Genomic DNA, 13,649 nt, shown 5'->3' with positions numbered 1-13,649 from the left:
AGTGTGGATTGGAGTGTTGGTTCATAATAAATCTCTTTCAAGTTTGGATGATTGATGTTGCTATTATAATTTTTACACTGTATCCACCTCTTAAACCACACATTAAAACATGCGCGCGATTCAGGAAGCCAGGTGTTATCTGGCGGCCGCCAAATATTATGTAGCGGCCGCCAGATATATAAGTGGCGGCCGCCAAATATGTTATAAAGCGGCCGCCAGATAAATTATGTGGCGGCCGCCAGATATTATATAGCGGCCGCCATAAAAACTATGTGGCGGCCGCCATATATTAAGTGGCGGCCGCCAGATATATAAGTGGCGGCCGCCAAATAATAAGTGGCGACCGCCACATAATTATGGGGCGGCCACCAAATAATAAGTGGTGGCCGCCAGATAAAATATTTTTCGTACGTGGCACCAACGGGCTTCCGTACATTACCGACTTCAACGACTTCCATTCTTACAAAAAGAATTATTTAAGATAATTCTTTATATATATATATATATATATATATATATATATATATATATATATATATATATATATATATATATATATATATATATATATATATATATATATATATAAAGAATTATCTTAAATAATTCTTTTTGTAAGAATGGAATATATATGGATGCATAGGTTTACGAAGACTTTCTAAAAGGAGGTACGTTACAGACAAAAATAAAATGATAAAAGAAGAATGTCAGCTATCCCTTTTAAAATGATCAATGTATGAAAGTTCTATGGTCGATACAATGACCGTAAATTCTTGAAAAAATGAATCGTGATATAATAAAAAAAAAAGCACATAAAACCTGCCAGTATTATCATAATTAAGTTGTATAAAGTACAGGAAATCTAAACTGTATTACTGCTTTGATTCTCGTTCTCTTGTTTTCATAATTTGAAGGAGCAAACCTATTTTTCCGAAATACCTTTTATGAAAGGTGAATTAGCTAGACGTAACAAGATAAGGCCATTGTTTTTTTAAAAGATTATTTGAGGATTATACTTGAAGGCGAACAGCACTACTGTCTAGTTTATTTTCGAATAGATTCATAATTCGGTTGCAGTCTTAACCATACAGAACAGGAACTCATCACATTTCTAACAACAAAAAAAAATCAAAAATAGTTGTCTTGGTCAAACACGCAATAGAGAAGCAAACAGAAAAAATACAAATATTGCAAATTTTACTTTGAACAGTCATTTCAGAATAATCTGGTTTAATAACTTAAAAGTCAATTGAGATTAATGTACTCTGTTCCGGTTTTGATTTCTGAGTTCCCTATCTCCATATAATGAGAAGTTTCCACCTCTTGATATTCAGGAGATACAGTCGCATGGATACCAGCTAGTATACTCGTTGTTGTCTTTTGTTGTTATCGCTAGTTCGTAGTCGGGGTTATTCTTGTTGTTAGGTTTAGGGGACTGCTGTTTTTTCTTCAGAAAAAAAACAAACAATACTGTCATCATTAATATCACAGCCACAGATAACAATCCAATGACAATCAGAGGTGGTGTGGTCCAGGTATTCCCGCCTGTTAAAAAAGGAAATAATGCATGAATTTTCATTGAATGACAGCTTATTTATTTACAGTAACTCACACTTATAACAAACATTCATGAATTGACGCTTTCAGCAAATTTGCTTTCAATTTCTTCGACTTTACAATATATTGTAACTTAACTGATATAACGAATAAAGCTTAGAATGAAGCAAGATCTCTCTTCAATATCAAGTATGACATATGTTTTTAACATTTATAACTTGACTACAGACATCCCTTGCTTTACATACACTGGTATAACTAATATCAACAACACTTTACATAATTTTATAAAGGAAAGCATTGGAATGTTTCCTTGCAAATAATCTGAACCGTACAAATTTCATAGAATAACATCTATACTTGTCTGGTAATCAATGCTTTACCTATAGGGTGAGACTAAATAGTAAAAGGTTGGCTAAGATTGGGCTTATGCAATTTGTTTTTTCATACATTCAATACGTAATTAGGGTTTTCAAAGGATTTACAATTCTTTGATTGTTCAATATCATATCAAGTGTAATTTAAGAAGTGCATTGTTTGTTTGTTTCTTTTTTTTTATAATGCCATTTAAGGAGAGTTACAAAACAGCAACAATTTGAAGAAAAGTGCAAAATAAAAAGTCTTTGAAGAATGTGTATCTATTTTTGAATAAAAATTCTTCTTGAATGCATATACTATGTGCTTGCGGACGTCCGAGTCAATCAAACTAAAATAAGGATATAACGTTGGACTTTTGCGACGACACTTGACTTTTTGCACGACGGGTTTCTTTTACGCAAGGAAAATAAACGGGAGCTCTCGTGTGAAAATAAAATATTGATCTTAACATTTAATAAAACGATAAGAACGGGCTATTTCAAAGATCACATTACGTTACCTAGGAAGGAAATCACAAATTTTCCACCTTAACATCCTGCATTGCAGTCTTGACTACAGACCCTGAGACGTGCTACTACATGTAGCCCACATGCTCGCTGAACTAACGGTACAAGAACGCTACACGATTTGCACGAAACGCTGCACGGTTTACACGAAACGCTACACGATTTGCAGGAAACGCTATGCACGAAAGGTTGCACGGTATACACGAAAGGCTTTGTATACGATTCACACACGTTTTGGACTCGGTTTGGATTTTCTACTCGGAATCTATCGGACATTATTACGGTTTTATTATTAAAATATTTATTACATCTCAATCTCTCACAACTAGTTTAACAGCTGTTTAAATTAAAATTCAGTAAACAGGAGTAATATATAAACGGATAGAAATATTCAGTACTCTGACAGTTGTAATTAATTAATAAATAATTGCCAATAAATGATCTTATATTTATTTAACTAGTTGTATAGAGATAGAATACCAGTCAGTGTCTTCGCAAAAGTCCAGAAGTTTATCTCTAAAGGACTTTATCTTGTGTAATATATTTCATGAATATATATCTGTGAAGGAAAATTGAACAAAAAATATTTTACATAATAAAGTTAAGCTGAAAATGCAGAGACATTAAAATACTTAAATTGCCAATTATAACCCCCCCCCCCCCAAAAAAAAAACAGTCAAGGAATATTTTAAGATAAACAGCATTATAATTAGACTATTCTTTTGAATATTATCTTAAAGAAATTCAAACGTTGAAAAAAAAATCACAATGTTTTTAGCAATATCAACCAAGCTTAAATTATCCACTCTCTACAGTTTACATTTCTAAACGATCTTTAAATCTCAAATATAAAATCAATTTTTTGTAGATGTTTCTGTATCATTCACAAAGCATTTCACTATTATCATGATAGGGAGCACACGGCGGGATAATCTCTCCTCCATGGCACCTGATTCCACCTTTGATGTTTCGGGGATCCGTGTTTGCTCTGCTCTTATTTTGTATTGTTTTATGGACTTTGAAATTAAGTACTGTTCGTTATCTCCATATCCTTCTTGTATAAACAACTATGGATCATCACATATACCTGTACTTGAAGCAGAATTGTCGTCCGCAACTTCTGTTTCCCAGAAAAGTCCTGATCTGCCATCAATACACCCAATACATCGACCTGTTGTAGGATCACAGAGCATTCCCCTGCAGAACTCACTGCATGTCATATTACACTGTCGTCCATAGAAACCTTGGTCACATTCTGCAGAAGATTAGCACATAAAATAAATGTTTAAAAGACATATCCTATCGCTCAAAACCCACTAAAAGCTTGATATATCATAAATTTTGTGTTCTTAATCATATAAATTTACATCGTAGATGAAGCTAACTATAATTTTTGTTGTTAATGCGCAGTAACTAATGTATGGTACCGTTGAAGAGGGCAACATATCCTCTCTCCTCAGAAGTGTTAAATCCATACACGGATACATAAAGTATGCCTCGATTTCATTAAAAACAATTTTACATGTGCAAACATTATAGCTTTGACATTTCTTTACCACATCTACATGTATCTTTTATCATTCGAGGTACAACAAATTAAGGATCATTTATTTATTGAACGATTTTCTATTCATAAAATTGACTTTATAGCAGAAAAGTATCATGTATCCATTTATGAAAGCTCAAAAATGCATACTTATCAGTGTAACATTTTTTCCCCCTTTTTTGTGATTAGCTAGATTTAGTAAGACTTAATTAATACTTACTTAATACTTACTAGTAGTGAAAAAAATAAATGATATATATATGAATGTTGGTATTAATTTTCCATTTCATGAAGATCAAAATAAATGACAAAAATATTGTTAATTTAATAAATGTTCAAAAACATTCTATAGCATGATATTTCAATAAAAATCTCAAATACAGGATCAATTTTATTCAGTCTACTATGGATTTTACTTTACTTCAACAATAAACAAAAATAAGATTGTATTGATATTAAAAAGACAATTGTTTGAAAATATTCTGAAAAATATTTTGATAAAAAGTAAACCCAATAATTTGCAAATAAAGATTTATCGCAATTTTCCAAGATTACAAGTATTGAAATTAAAATACCATCAGATGTCCTCCCCGCCCAACCCTTAATACAGCCATCAAAACACTCCCCGGTTACTGCTTCACACGATGTTATGTTTTTACAGTTAGGAATGTAGCAAGGAGTATTACAATTCTGACCAAAGTATCCATATCGACACTCTACAAAGAACGACAAACACCACATTTTGAATATTTTGTAGAGAAAACAAGGATCACTGATTACTTGTTATTTTTGTACATATACGATCAAATTAAACTAATCTTAATAACCTAAATGCATAGAACTTAAAAACGCAATCAAAAGACCAGGAGTAAGATATTGGTCCTAGATCGCAGGTTCGAAACCACTGTTCGAAAACTGACGTCTAAATTAAATGAAACAGCAAAAACTGAGGTCGTGTGCCGCCAAGTTGCTGACACAAAAAATAGATCCCACTGCTCAAAGGCCTTAAGGAGGCTCATTACACCACTTTTTGATGACGTACTACACAAAAAAAATAAACCTCCATTGTGTCGACCGGTTTCCTCTGGGGACGAATTGTACAGGTACCTCTATAATATGACCCTGACCTTTAAAACGCTTTAAAAATAGATGAAACATGCGGTGTTATAAACAGTCAAATCAAAGTAACGGATTCATTATGCATAAACCAAGAAGAATTGCTTTTAAGCAGAAGCAAAAGAAAACAACTGTCAAATCTTCGCCAAACAAGTAATGTCAATTTCATAGTAATGCAATGAAGCATGCAGTGAGCTCCATCAAAGTTTGTATGGAGGAAATTCGAGTTAAAATCTACAACCTTGTTGAAATTAAAAAGTTATTTACTTGCACTATTTACTGTGTTGGTGTTTATTTATATAGTTGCTTTATTGATTTAAATGTATACAGTGGCAATTTAAAGCTTTGTTCTGAATTTTAGATGGAATGTCAAACGTTCCTTAGTGTTTTGAGTCTTGGGTAATTAGGAAAGATAACTCTTGAAAGTAGACTTTTTATACCAAATATTTTCAAATTGGATTTTTCATTTCGTTCAAACATTCTTCATTCAGTTTGACACATGTAATTCATTGAAATACATTCCTTATGTCTTCAGAACTCATTTTCTTGATGTTTTATGCATAGATTAAAAAGATAATGACATTAATTGTTTTTTAGGAGAAACTTATTTTTTCTAATAAAATTATTATCAGGTATTATGAGGTATTTTCAATGTCTATACTTGTCTTAAGAAGATGCCCATTATTTGACACTGAAAGTTCTGAAATTCTTTTAATAATGAACTTGAAATGAAACATTTAACTAAAATTAGACAAAAACTAAAAAATTCTAGAAAAAATATTTCTGATATCAATACCCCCATCAGGATATTTGACATCTACATTATAAGTGGTGCTGTATTGAAATCTAAAATAAACTGTTGATGTAATGAGCCACCTTAAGTATTGAGGTGCCGTGGATTTTGCAGCGCCCATTCACAAGTGATTGCCTCTCAATACGAGTGCGGGAGGTTTAACAAACAGACTAAATATAAACACATGTACAAAGGAAATGAATGCTTTCACAATCAATGCATTAGTGAGAAAGAATATGTAGTATCAAATATGTAAACTGTAAAGAGAGAATCTGTACAACATTTTAAGGTAAATCAAATTAATGTCATGCCAGTTTAAAAAATTATTCATTTTTTTTAATTTGCCTTTTACCGCTACAAAAGATTTTTTAGCCGCCGAAACTCAGTTTGATTGATTGATTGTATGTTGTTTAAAGTCCCTCTCGAGAATTCTTTACTCATATGGAGACGCCACCACTGACCAGTGGAGAGCTGTAAATTGTATCCTTTGCTCGGCACTCAGGGCCATTGAGCAGGGAGGGATCGTTTCGTGCCAGCACCTTCAGCGACACGAGACCTCAGTTTATACGGTCTTATCCGAAGGACGGGTCTTGACGTCCCATGGGTTTCGAACCCTCGACGTAAGGATTAACTCCTTACTTCCCGACCATATAGCAGACGCTTTAACCACTGCGCCACGCAGGCGATCATTCTCAGTTTGAAGAAATAATGCCGTTTCCTTGATATACCCTGTAATAAATTTACAAAAAGTGAAAAAATGTGAAAATTACACGAAGATAGTACCTCAGGAGAATTTCCCTGTAGACGGTAATATGGAAAGACAAAATAATGCATGAATACAATTTTCAAAGACTGTGAATTTAACAGTATGTGATAATTTAATACATTGGTAATTAACTTACTTTGATCACACTTATCTCCTCTCCATCCAGGAGAACAATCTCCAGGGCATGAGTCATTCACGTGGTTACATAATTGATTTTCAATACATCTCCCACATCGGACAGAACATCCTTGTCCATATATACCAGCTTGGCATTCTAGAAAATATATAAAACGAAAGTTAATGCATTGCAATTATGACAACCATTTACTTTTCATTTATGTTTTTATTCATGGCATGTCAACAACATGTTATTAAACCTCTTTACAATTTTGGCCATACTTTATTCTTGAATCAATGGAGAATGAATTGATTATATTTTTGTTCTTGTATAAAACCCCAGCAATGACAACGAAGAAGCATTGCATGAGAATTTGAAAAGTGTTAAGAAAGCTCAAGGACAGTGGTTATTTTTGAATTGTCATTTTTTTTTAAATAAACAACACATTTTCATCTGTCTTTTGTCGTTTGAAAATTAGCATTAATTGCCATGCACTAAATACCCGTGAGTTTCGCAACGTTCTTGAACTCGCAAATACCTATTCTATTTATCCGTTGAAGATGTTAGAAAAAAAAACTAATCGTCGTAGATTGATTTCAAACTGTTTTATCTTACTTTGTTTTAAATGACCATGTGATGCAGTATATATGCATACTTAATATCTAAGCACACTTAACAAAGTTGTAACATCAAACTATCATGTAAAGGGTTTCCCGCTCCCTGAACAGTCTACTCACAGTCTGCCACAATACCTACACTTTGGAATATTCTACACTACTGATATTTTGTTTGTTAATATAGAACATTTTGATAATGGACAGTAGTCGACATAAAAATCCAATAGCAACAAAAGTCGTTGACAAGAGCACAAAACCGAAGTCTGGAAATTAGAGACATGGGATCGGGTGCCTAGGACATGTAAGCGGTCTCTTCTGACCGTCGCAATGTCCATGGCTCCTACATATTGAACAGATATACAAACTTTTTTCTAAGATTATACCAGTATAATATATGCGTTTGTTTTTCAAAATACTTTAATTTTGAATTTATAATTAAAAGTATTTGAATATATTAATTTTGTTATGCGTGGCCAAAGCAAGACTCAGTTTCCATTGTAATCCTCCACCCACTGTTTAAGTGTCTAAAAGCATATTACACAGATACCTGTTTCACAATACCGCCCAATGTATCCATCGTTACATTCAAAACATTCTCCAATCTGAAAATGGCATGTGTTATTCATACAGTTCGGAGGACACCGGGTGCAGTTTTCTCCGTGAAATCCCAGGTCACATCCTGAATTACAACAAAACCAAAAATTGCTGCAAAACCAGAACTACTAACCGATTTTCAAGGCATAACAATGAGGAAAAAAATAACATAGTGTCATTTCAAGTTCAGAAAGGATTCATATTAAAAGCAATGTAGCAAATAACTTTCCAAAGAATGAACTTGACTTATAGTTAAAAAAAAACTTGTTTAAATACCAAAACAAAACCAAAAAAAAAAAAAAGAAAAACAGTACTAGATTTTTTTTCTCATTTAATTCAATTCTCAGTACTTCAAATTTTACCTCTGGTGAAAGCTTCTTTTTAAATAAGAGACAAGTAAGTTTTATTTTCCTACTCTTATGCAACATAAAGAGTGGACATAGCTAATAACATCCACATGTTTAGAAATACTACATATATCATAGATACATGTACAATAAACCACGCTTATAGAAAACACACTTTTAATAAAATTGATGTTTAAAGCAAATCAATTTTCATTTTTATTAGTTTTGATCAATTAATGGTAGACTTTATGGATTAAAAGAATATAGCTTATAGAGAAACAAAGTCGCCAGTCTCTGATACTTATTTCGTTTTAAGCATATTTTACTGTATATGAAGTTTTTGCAAAGTAAAAAGAGTTTGACTCGACTGAAGAATAAATGTTCTTGTCTATATTCAAATTAATAGAGCAACATCCTTAATCCTCTCCGAAAGTTTTCTTTTCCTGAAAATGGTTGCGAGATATACTTATGAAATTCACAGAAAATTAAGATTATTTTATCATGGAGGGCGTTGAACAAACAAACAAGCAATCAAAGAATTGAATCATTTCTGTAAGAAATTGTGCTCTTTACAAATGTTTTTTTAAAAAAGTAAAATCGGAGAATAATCGTTATTTCCATAAAATGTGCAGTGACCTTGGTTTAAAATATATTGAATGGAACTTTACTTGTGCAGAAATACACAGATCCAACTAGAATCAAAGGGGAAAAAATACTATCTTCGGACACTATTGGAATGCAAGCATATTACAAAACAGAATCTGTGTACATAAACTACATAAAATATTACTCTTTGAATTCTAACACTCATTCGAAATCGTGAATGTCCAGACCTTTTTGCATATATTATATATATTTTATTTTTATTTTTGGTAGTTTTGAGATTTCGAATAAAAGCCATCGTTTTTCTTTTCTTACTGTCAAGCAGTGGCTTTTTAGAATTGTTTCGAATAAGAGCAAGTAACACATGAAACAAAAACACAGGTAAAGAGTAAAAAGTGTGATAGGGATTACCGATATTCCAAAAATAAGGTAACACTTTTTGTATATCCATCAATCAAAGAGAAGAAAAAGTTACCTTTAACTTCGATTTCACATATATTTATATAGGAAAAAATCAGATACGTTTGGGTATAATGTTATATTCCTTGTATTGTAAACAGTGATGTAGCGACCAGAAGTGACACAGTCTTGGGTGACCTCATTAGCCAGTATTTGTTGTATGTTATGTTGATAACAGAGAGTTCCTGACCTCCAGTCTTTTGTATCAGATACATGCACAGAGAATCCAGAGAGTGTGTAGCCTTCTAGGGAGAAATGACAAAAAAATGAATCATTACAGATTTCTTTTTAAATCTATACATTAATACTGTTGATTAAATTACATTTCAACAGCTACTCCATCAAACCTACTTTGACATTTTACAGCTACTTGTGATCTTGAGGGACAGCAAGATGATCCTTTTGGGCATGCATTTATGTTGATTTCATTGCCCGCACAGTTTAAAACATTTTCATAAAAATCACTCGATGATATATCTACAGCTGTTATAAGATGGATTATCCCTAAAAATAACAAATGATATTTTTTCTCAGAAAAAAGCATATAAAGAAGAAAACAGAAGCAGAATAAAAAAGATAATTATAAGAACTGAATGTATCTTAAATTATATGAAAAGTACATCAATTTTTCTTGATGGGAGGATTTTTTTTTCATTCAAAATGAGTTTTAAAAGTAAGAAAGTACGAATAAAAGCACATACGATGTTTAAAGGTCATAGGATACAATTCCTAACACCATAATTTCACTTTTTAAACCCAAAGCTACATATGAAAGAATGTTAAATTAAGAGTAGTTATATTTTCTGGCCTTTCTTCTGCTGTGAAATAGAGATAAAGAGTATCCCACTTGTTACTTTTCTTACCCACTTGTTACTTTTCTTACCCGCTTATCGTTCTTGATTTTGTGGTTTTATGACGTCACAAAGGCCCGCTGATGCAAACGGATCATTGGATATAATGTACATCTACTCTATTTTATCAAGTTAGTTATATTTTGTTTTTGTGAATATAAACGCTTGTCTGTGTTCAGATAACTTATATGATGTCGTAGTTCCTTCATTTCAGTTTGAACAAGTCGTTAATGAATAACGGCAACTGAAAAACTGGGCTTTTCTTCGGAGGATGACCCTGCTGAATATCATATAACAATATATATTTTTTTTCTTAATAGGCAACGACGTTTTTTTTTTTTTTTTTTTTTTGTTTGACAGTCGTTTGTACTAGCTAACTCATAATATACGAGTTTGAGTTGTTTATTTCTTGTACTAGTTGTTTAAGACCATCTGGGAAAATGTTAAATTTCAAGAATTTTCTTTTACAAAAAAGTATGTAAAATCGAAAAACACGGAGGAGGGGGACGGGGGGGGGGGAGAGTAAGAGACAGGAGATGGGTAGAGTGTTGTACATAAATAAGTAAATATAAATAAACGCTGTCAAACAATGAGAATTGAATGAATTGAATAAAACATTAACACAAAAAAAAAAATTGTTTAACTTCACATTTAAAAAAAAAAAAACATAAAAGCCACAGGCCCTATGATCATATAGGTAGCGCATTCACTAGGTCTATATTGTCCAGAAAAATTGAATCATTGACCACGTTGGACTCTTATATAAAAGTGAATTAATTCCCACTCTCATATACATAGGTATTTCTCTCTATCGATTAATTGCTTCTATCCTTTCTCTTAATCGGTCGAAGTGTCAGACGATGAGAATAATCACTGACTGATAAAACATGCTTAAGGTCTTGCAAATATGCGATTAAATTATAAAAAAGAAATACTAGCCTGTTTGAAGATCGTGTGATTATATAAGGTTTCAGTCATGATGATGATATTTCTTAAAATTAAGCTGCAAAATGGCATGACAGTTTGTAAACATTGCATAGCATTGAACAGCGACTGGGTCTTTCTGACGTCATAGGCTAAGGGAGATAAGCAACGTAAGTCAAAGCTCGTTTACCCGACTGAGTAATTTTCATCAACTGGGTTGTTGCTATCTTGCAATAAAAAAGCTGAATAACATTTTCAGTCTCATTTTATCAGCTCAGATAAAGTTATTGCCGTATGTAACTCAATATGTTCAGGTATTTGTCTCTTATGGCCTTAAATCTAAAGAATAAAACCTTCTTGCTTAATGCAAGGAATGAAGACCTAGGTTTCATTTTGTTATGCACAAGTTACATTTTAAAATAGAATAAAAATGCATTGAAAGCATTCGTTGATGATTGTTTTGTTTTTAATACAGTCCCTGAAACGTTCTACTTTCCCATTTTTCCGTTCGCTCACCGTTCGTTCACCGTTCGTTCAGCGTGCGTTCACCGTTCGCTCTTCGTTCACAGTATTGCGTTCACCGTTCACTGTGCGCTCGCGTTCACCGTTCACAAAACGTTCACCGTTCGCTCTTCGTTCCGTTTACTTTGCGTTCACCTTGCGTTCACCGTTCACTTATCGTTCAGTGTTCATTCGGAACTCCGAAGTGAAAGGACTTATCTTTTAGATGGTAAGGATTTACATGTTTTTTTTTAATTAAATAACTTAGATATCGTGTTTGAAGAATAATTATTTAATTGCAAAAATTATCTATGATATTTATATTTCTATTATTATAACTCCGCTGTTACTTATTTCATGAAATTTCCCTGGAAAATAATTAATGCATTAAGTACCTACATGTATGTAGAACGATACTAAAATATTAACTTCAAAAAAGGCAATGTACAAACGTTTCACGCACGGCATCAATTTAATTTAATTTTAAAGAGGACAAATGATTAACGGATGTATAGTAATCAATCCAAGTCTTTTACAGAACAAGAATATATAAAAAAAATTATTTCTACAGTAACACGTATATTTAAACTAAATGTAGGTTTGAGAATTATGAACAGTACTGCAAATATTCAGTTAATTAAATATCTTTAGAGATAATTAAATTGATGTTGTGGTTTTAAATTGTAGAAAAGACCAACTGTTTAAAATAGTCTACTACATGTATTAGAGAAGGAAAATTCCTTGCTTCACTGTACCTAAACATATGTTTAAAAATATGTTTTTTGCCCTTCCTTATATTTAACACCCCCCCCCCCCCCCGGTGCCTTTTCTCCCGAAATAAAATTCTTATTGAGTTTTTACAGTTTATTTTAATTTATATTTAATTTTTATTGTAACACAAGAAAATCAGTCTTAAAACCAACATCAAACAGTCATTAAACAATAGTATTTTCGTAAAAAACTGTGCCGACAGAAGTATTTTAAATTGGCAGGGAATAAGTTTCACATTCAATTTAAAACTTAATCCTTCCAAGTATATTATATTCGAATTATTTTTTTTTCCTGCAGGAATGCAAAATCAGATGTAGAAATGATAGGGAAAAATAATAAAATTTCTTGAAATACTAAGTGACTCTTTGCCCTCGGCATGTTCGGTGAAACGCGATTTCCACATCTCCACTGTGTCGAATTATTTTGATTGACAACACAAACACGCTACTTTAAATGTAGCACGGACTTCCTGTGAGCTCTGTGAACTTGATGATGGAAAATAAAAGCCAATGATTACTGTCAAATGGATTTGTTAATCTAAAAAAAAAGATTACCTTGATTGCTTGGAATATTTAGGAGAAATAATAAGAATTTTTATTTGATACAATATATATCTGAGAATCGAGGGGTCATCTCTCTCTCTCTCTCTCTCTCTCTCTCTCTCTCTCTCTCTCTCTCTCTCTCTCTCTCTCTCTCTCGTACATTTCCCTGTTCAATAAAAATTATGACAACACATTACTTATTTAGTTTTGAAAATTTTATCTACGCATTTATTACAAATAATTTGGATGCCTCTTTCCAACATCTTGACCGAGTATAATCACGGCCGGGAAATGTCTACAGATACATGAAGAAGTTAGCCAAAATAATCGTCATAAAAGAATACAAAAGGCATATAAATATAGAATATTTTGCATTAGAATTTAAATAAAACGAGAATTTTTATGCTGTACGATAACAGTCAATGTCAACATATAATTGTGAATTTTTAAAAAAAATCCGTTATTTTACTCAGAATCGCTCTGGCACGGAAATACATGTACGGTTGTTTCAACCCCGTACAATGTAATTAATTCATTCTATAATTAGTAGTTTTATCTTCAGAAGTCCACATTATTTTATTAGTGAAAAGAATAAGCATAATTATTTACTATATTAGTAGATTAATTTATTTTTTAACTACATGCGACAACAAATACACG

At 32.3% G+C, this 13,649-nt stretch overlaps 1 protein-coding gene across 1 annotated transcript in view; it reads right to left on the bottom strand.

The window, feature by feature from the left end:
- LOC134260437 (multiple epidermal growth factor-like domains protein 11) overlaps positions 1–13,649 on the bottom strand; it is a gene marked incomplete at its 3' end in the record, with an annotated part of 88,004 nt that overhangs the window by 52,794 nt on the left and 21,561 nt on the right. The window contains exon 6 of the mRNA XM_062742993.1: positions 7,945–8,076. Within this exon, the coding sequence (XP_062598977.1) occupies positions 7,945–8,076 (132 nt within the window). The remainder of the gene's footprint in view (positions 1–7,944; positions 8,077–13,649) is intronic.

This window comes from Saccostrea cucullata, unplaced genomic scaffold (genome assembly GCF_032062105.1).
Source record: "Saccostrea cucullata isolate Sc308-1 unplaced genomic scaffold, CSIRO_AGI_Scuc_v1 ctg3018, whole genome shotgun sequence".
NCBI classification, from domain to species: domain Eukaryota; kingdom Metazoa; phylum Mollusca; class Bivalvia; order Ostreida; family Ostreidae; genus Saccostrea; species Saccostrea cuccullata.
This window is presented reverse-complemented; position numbering and strand designations above follow the sequence as displayed.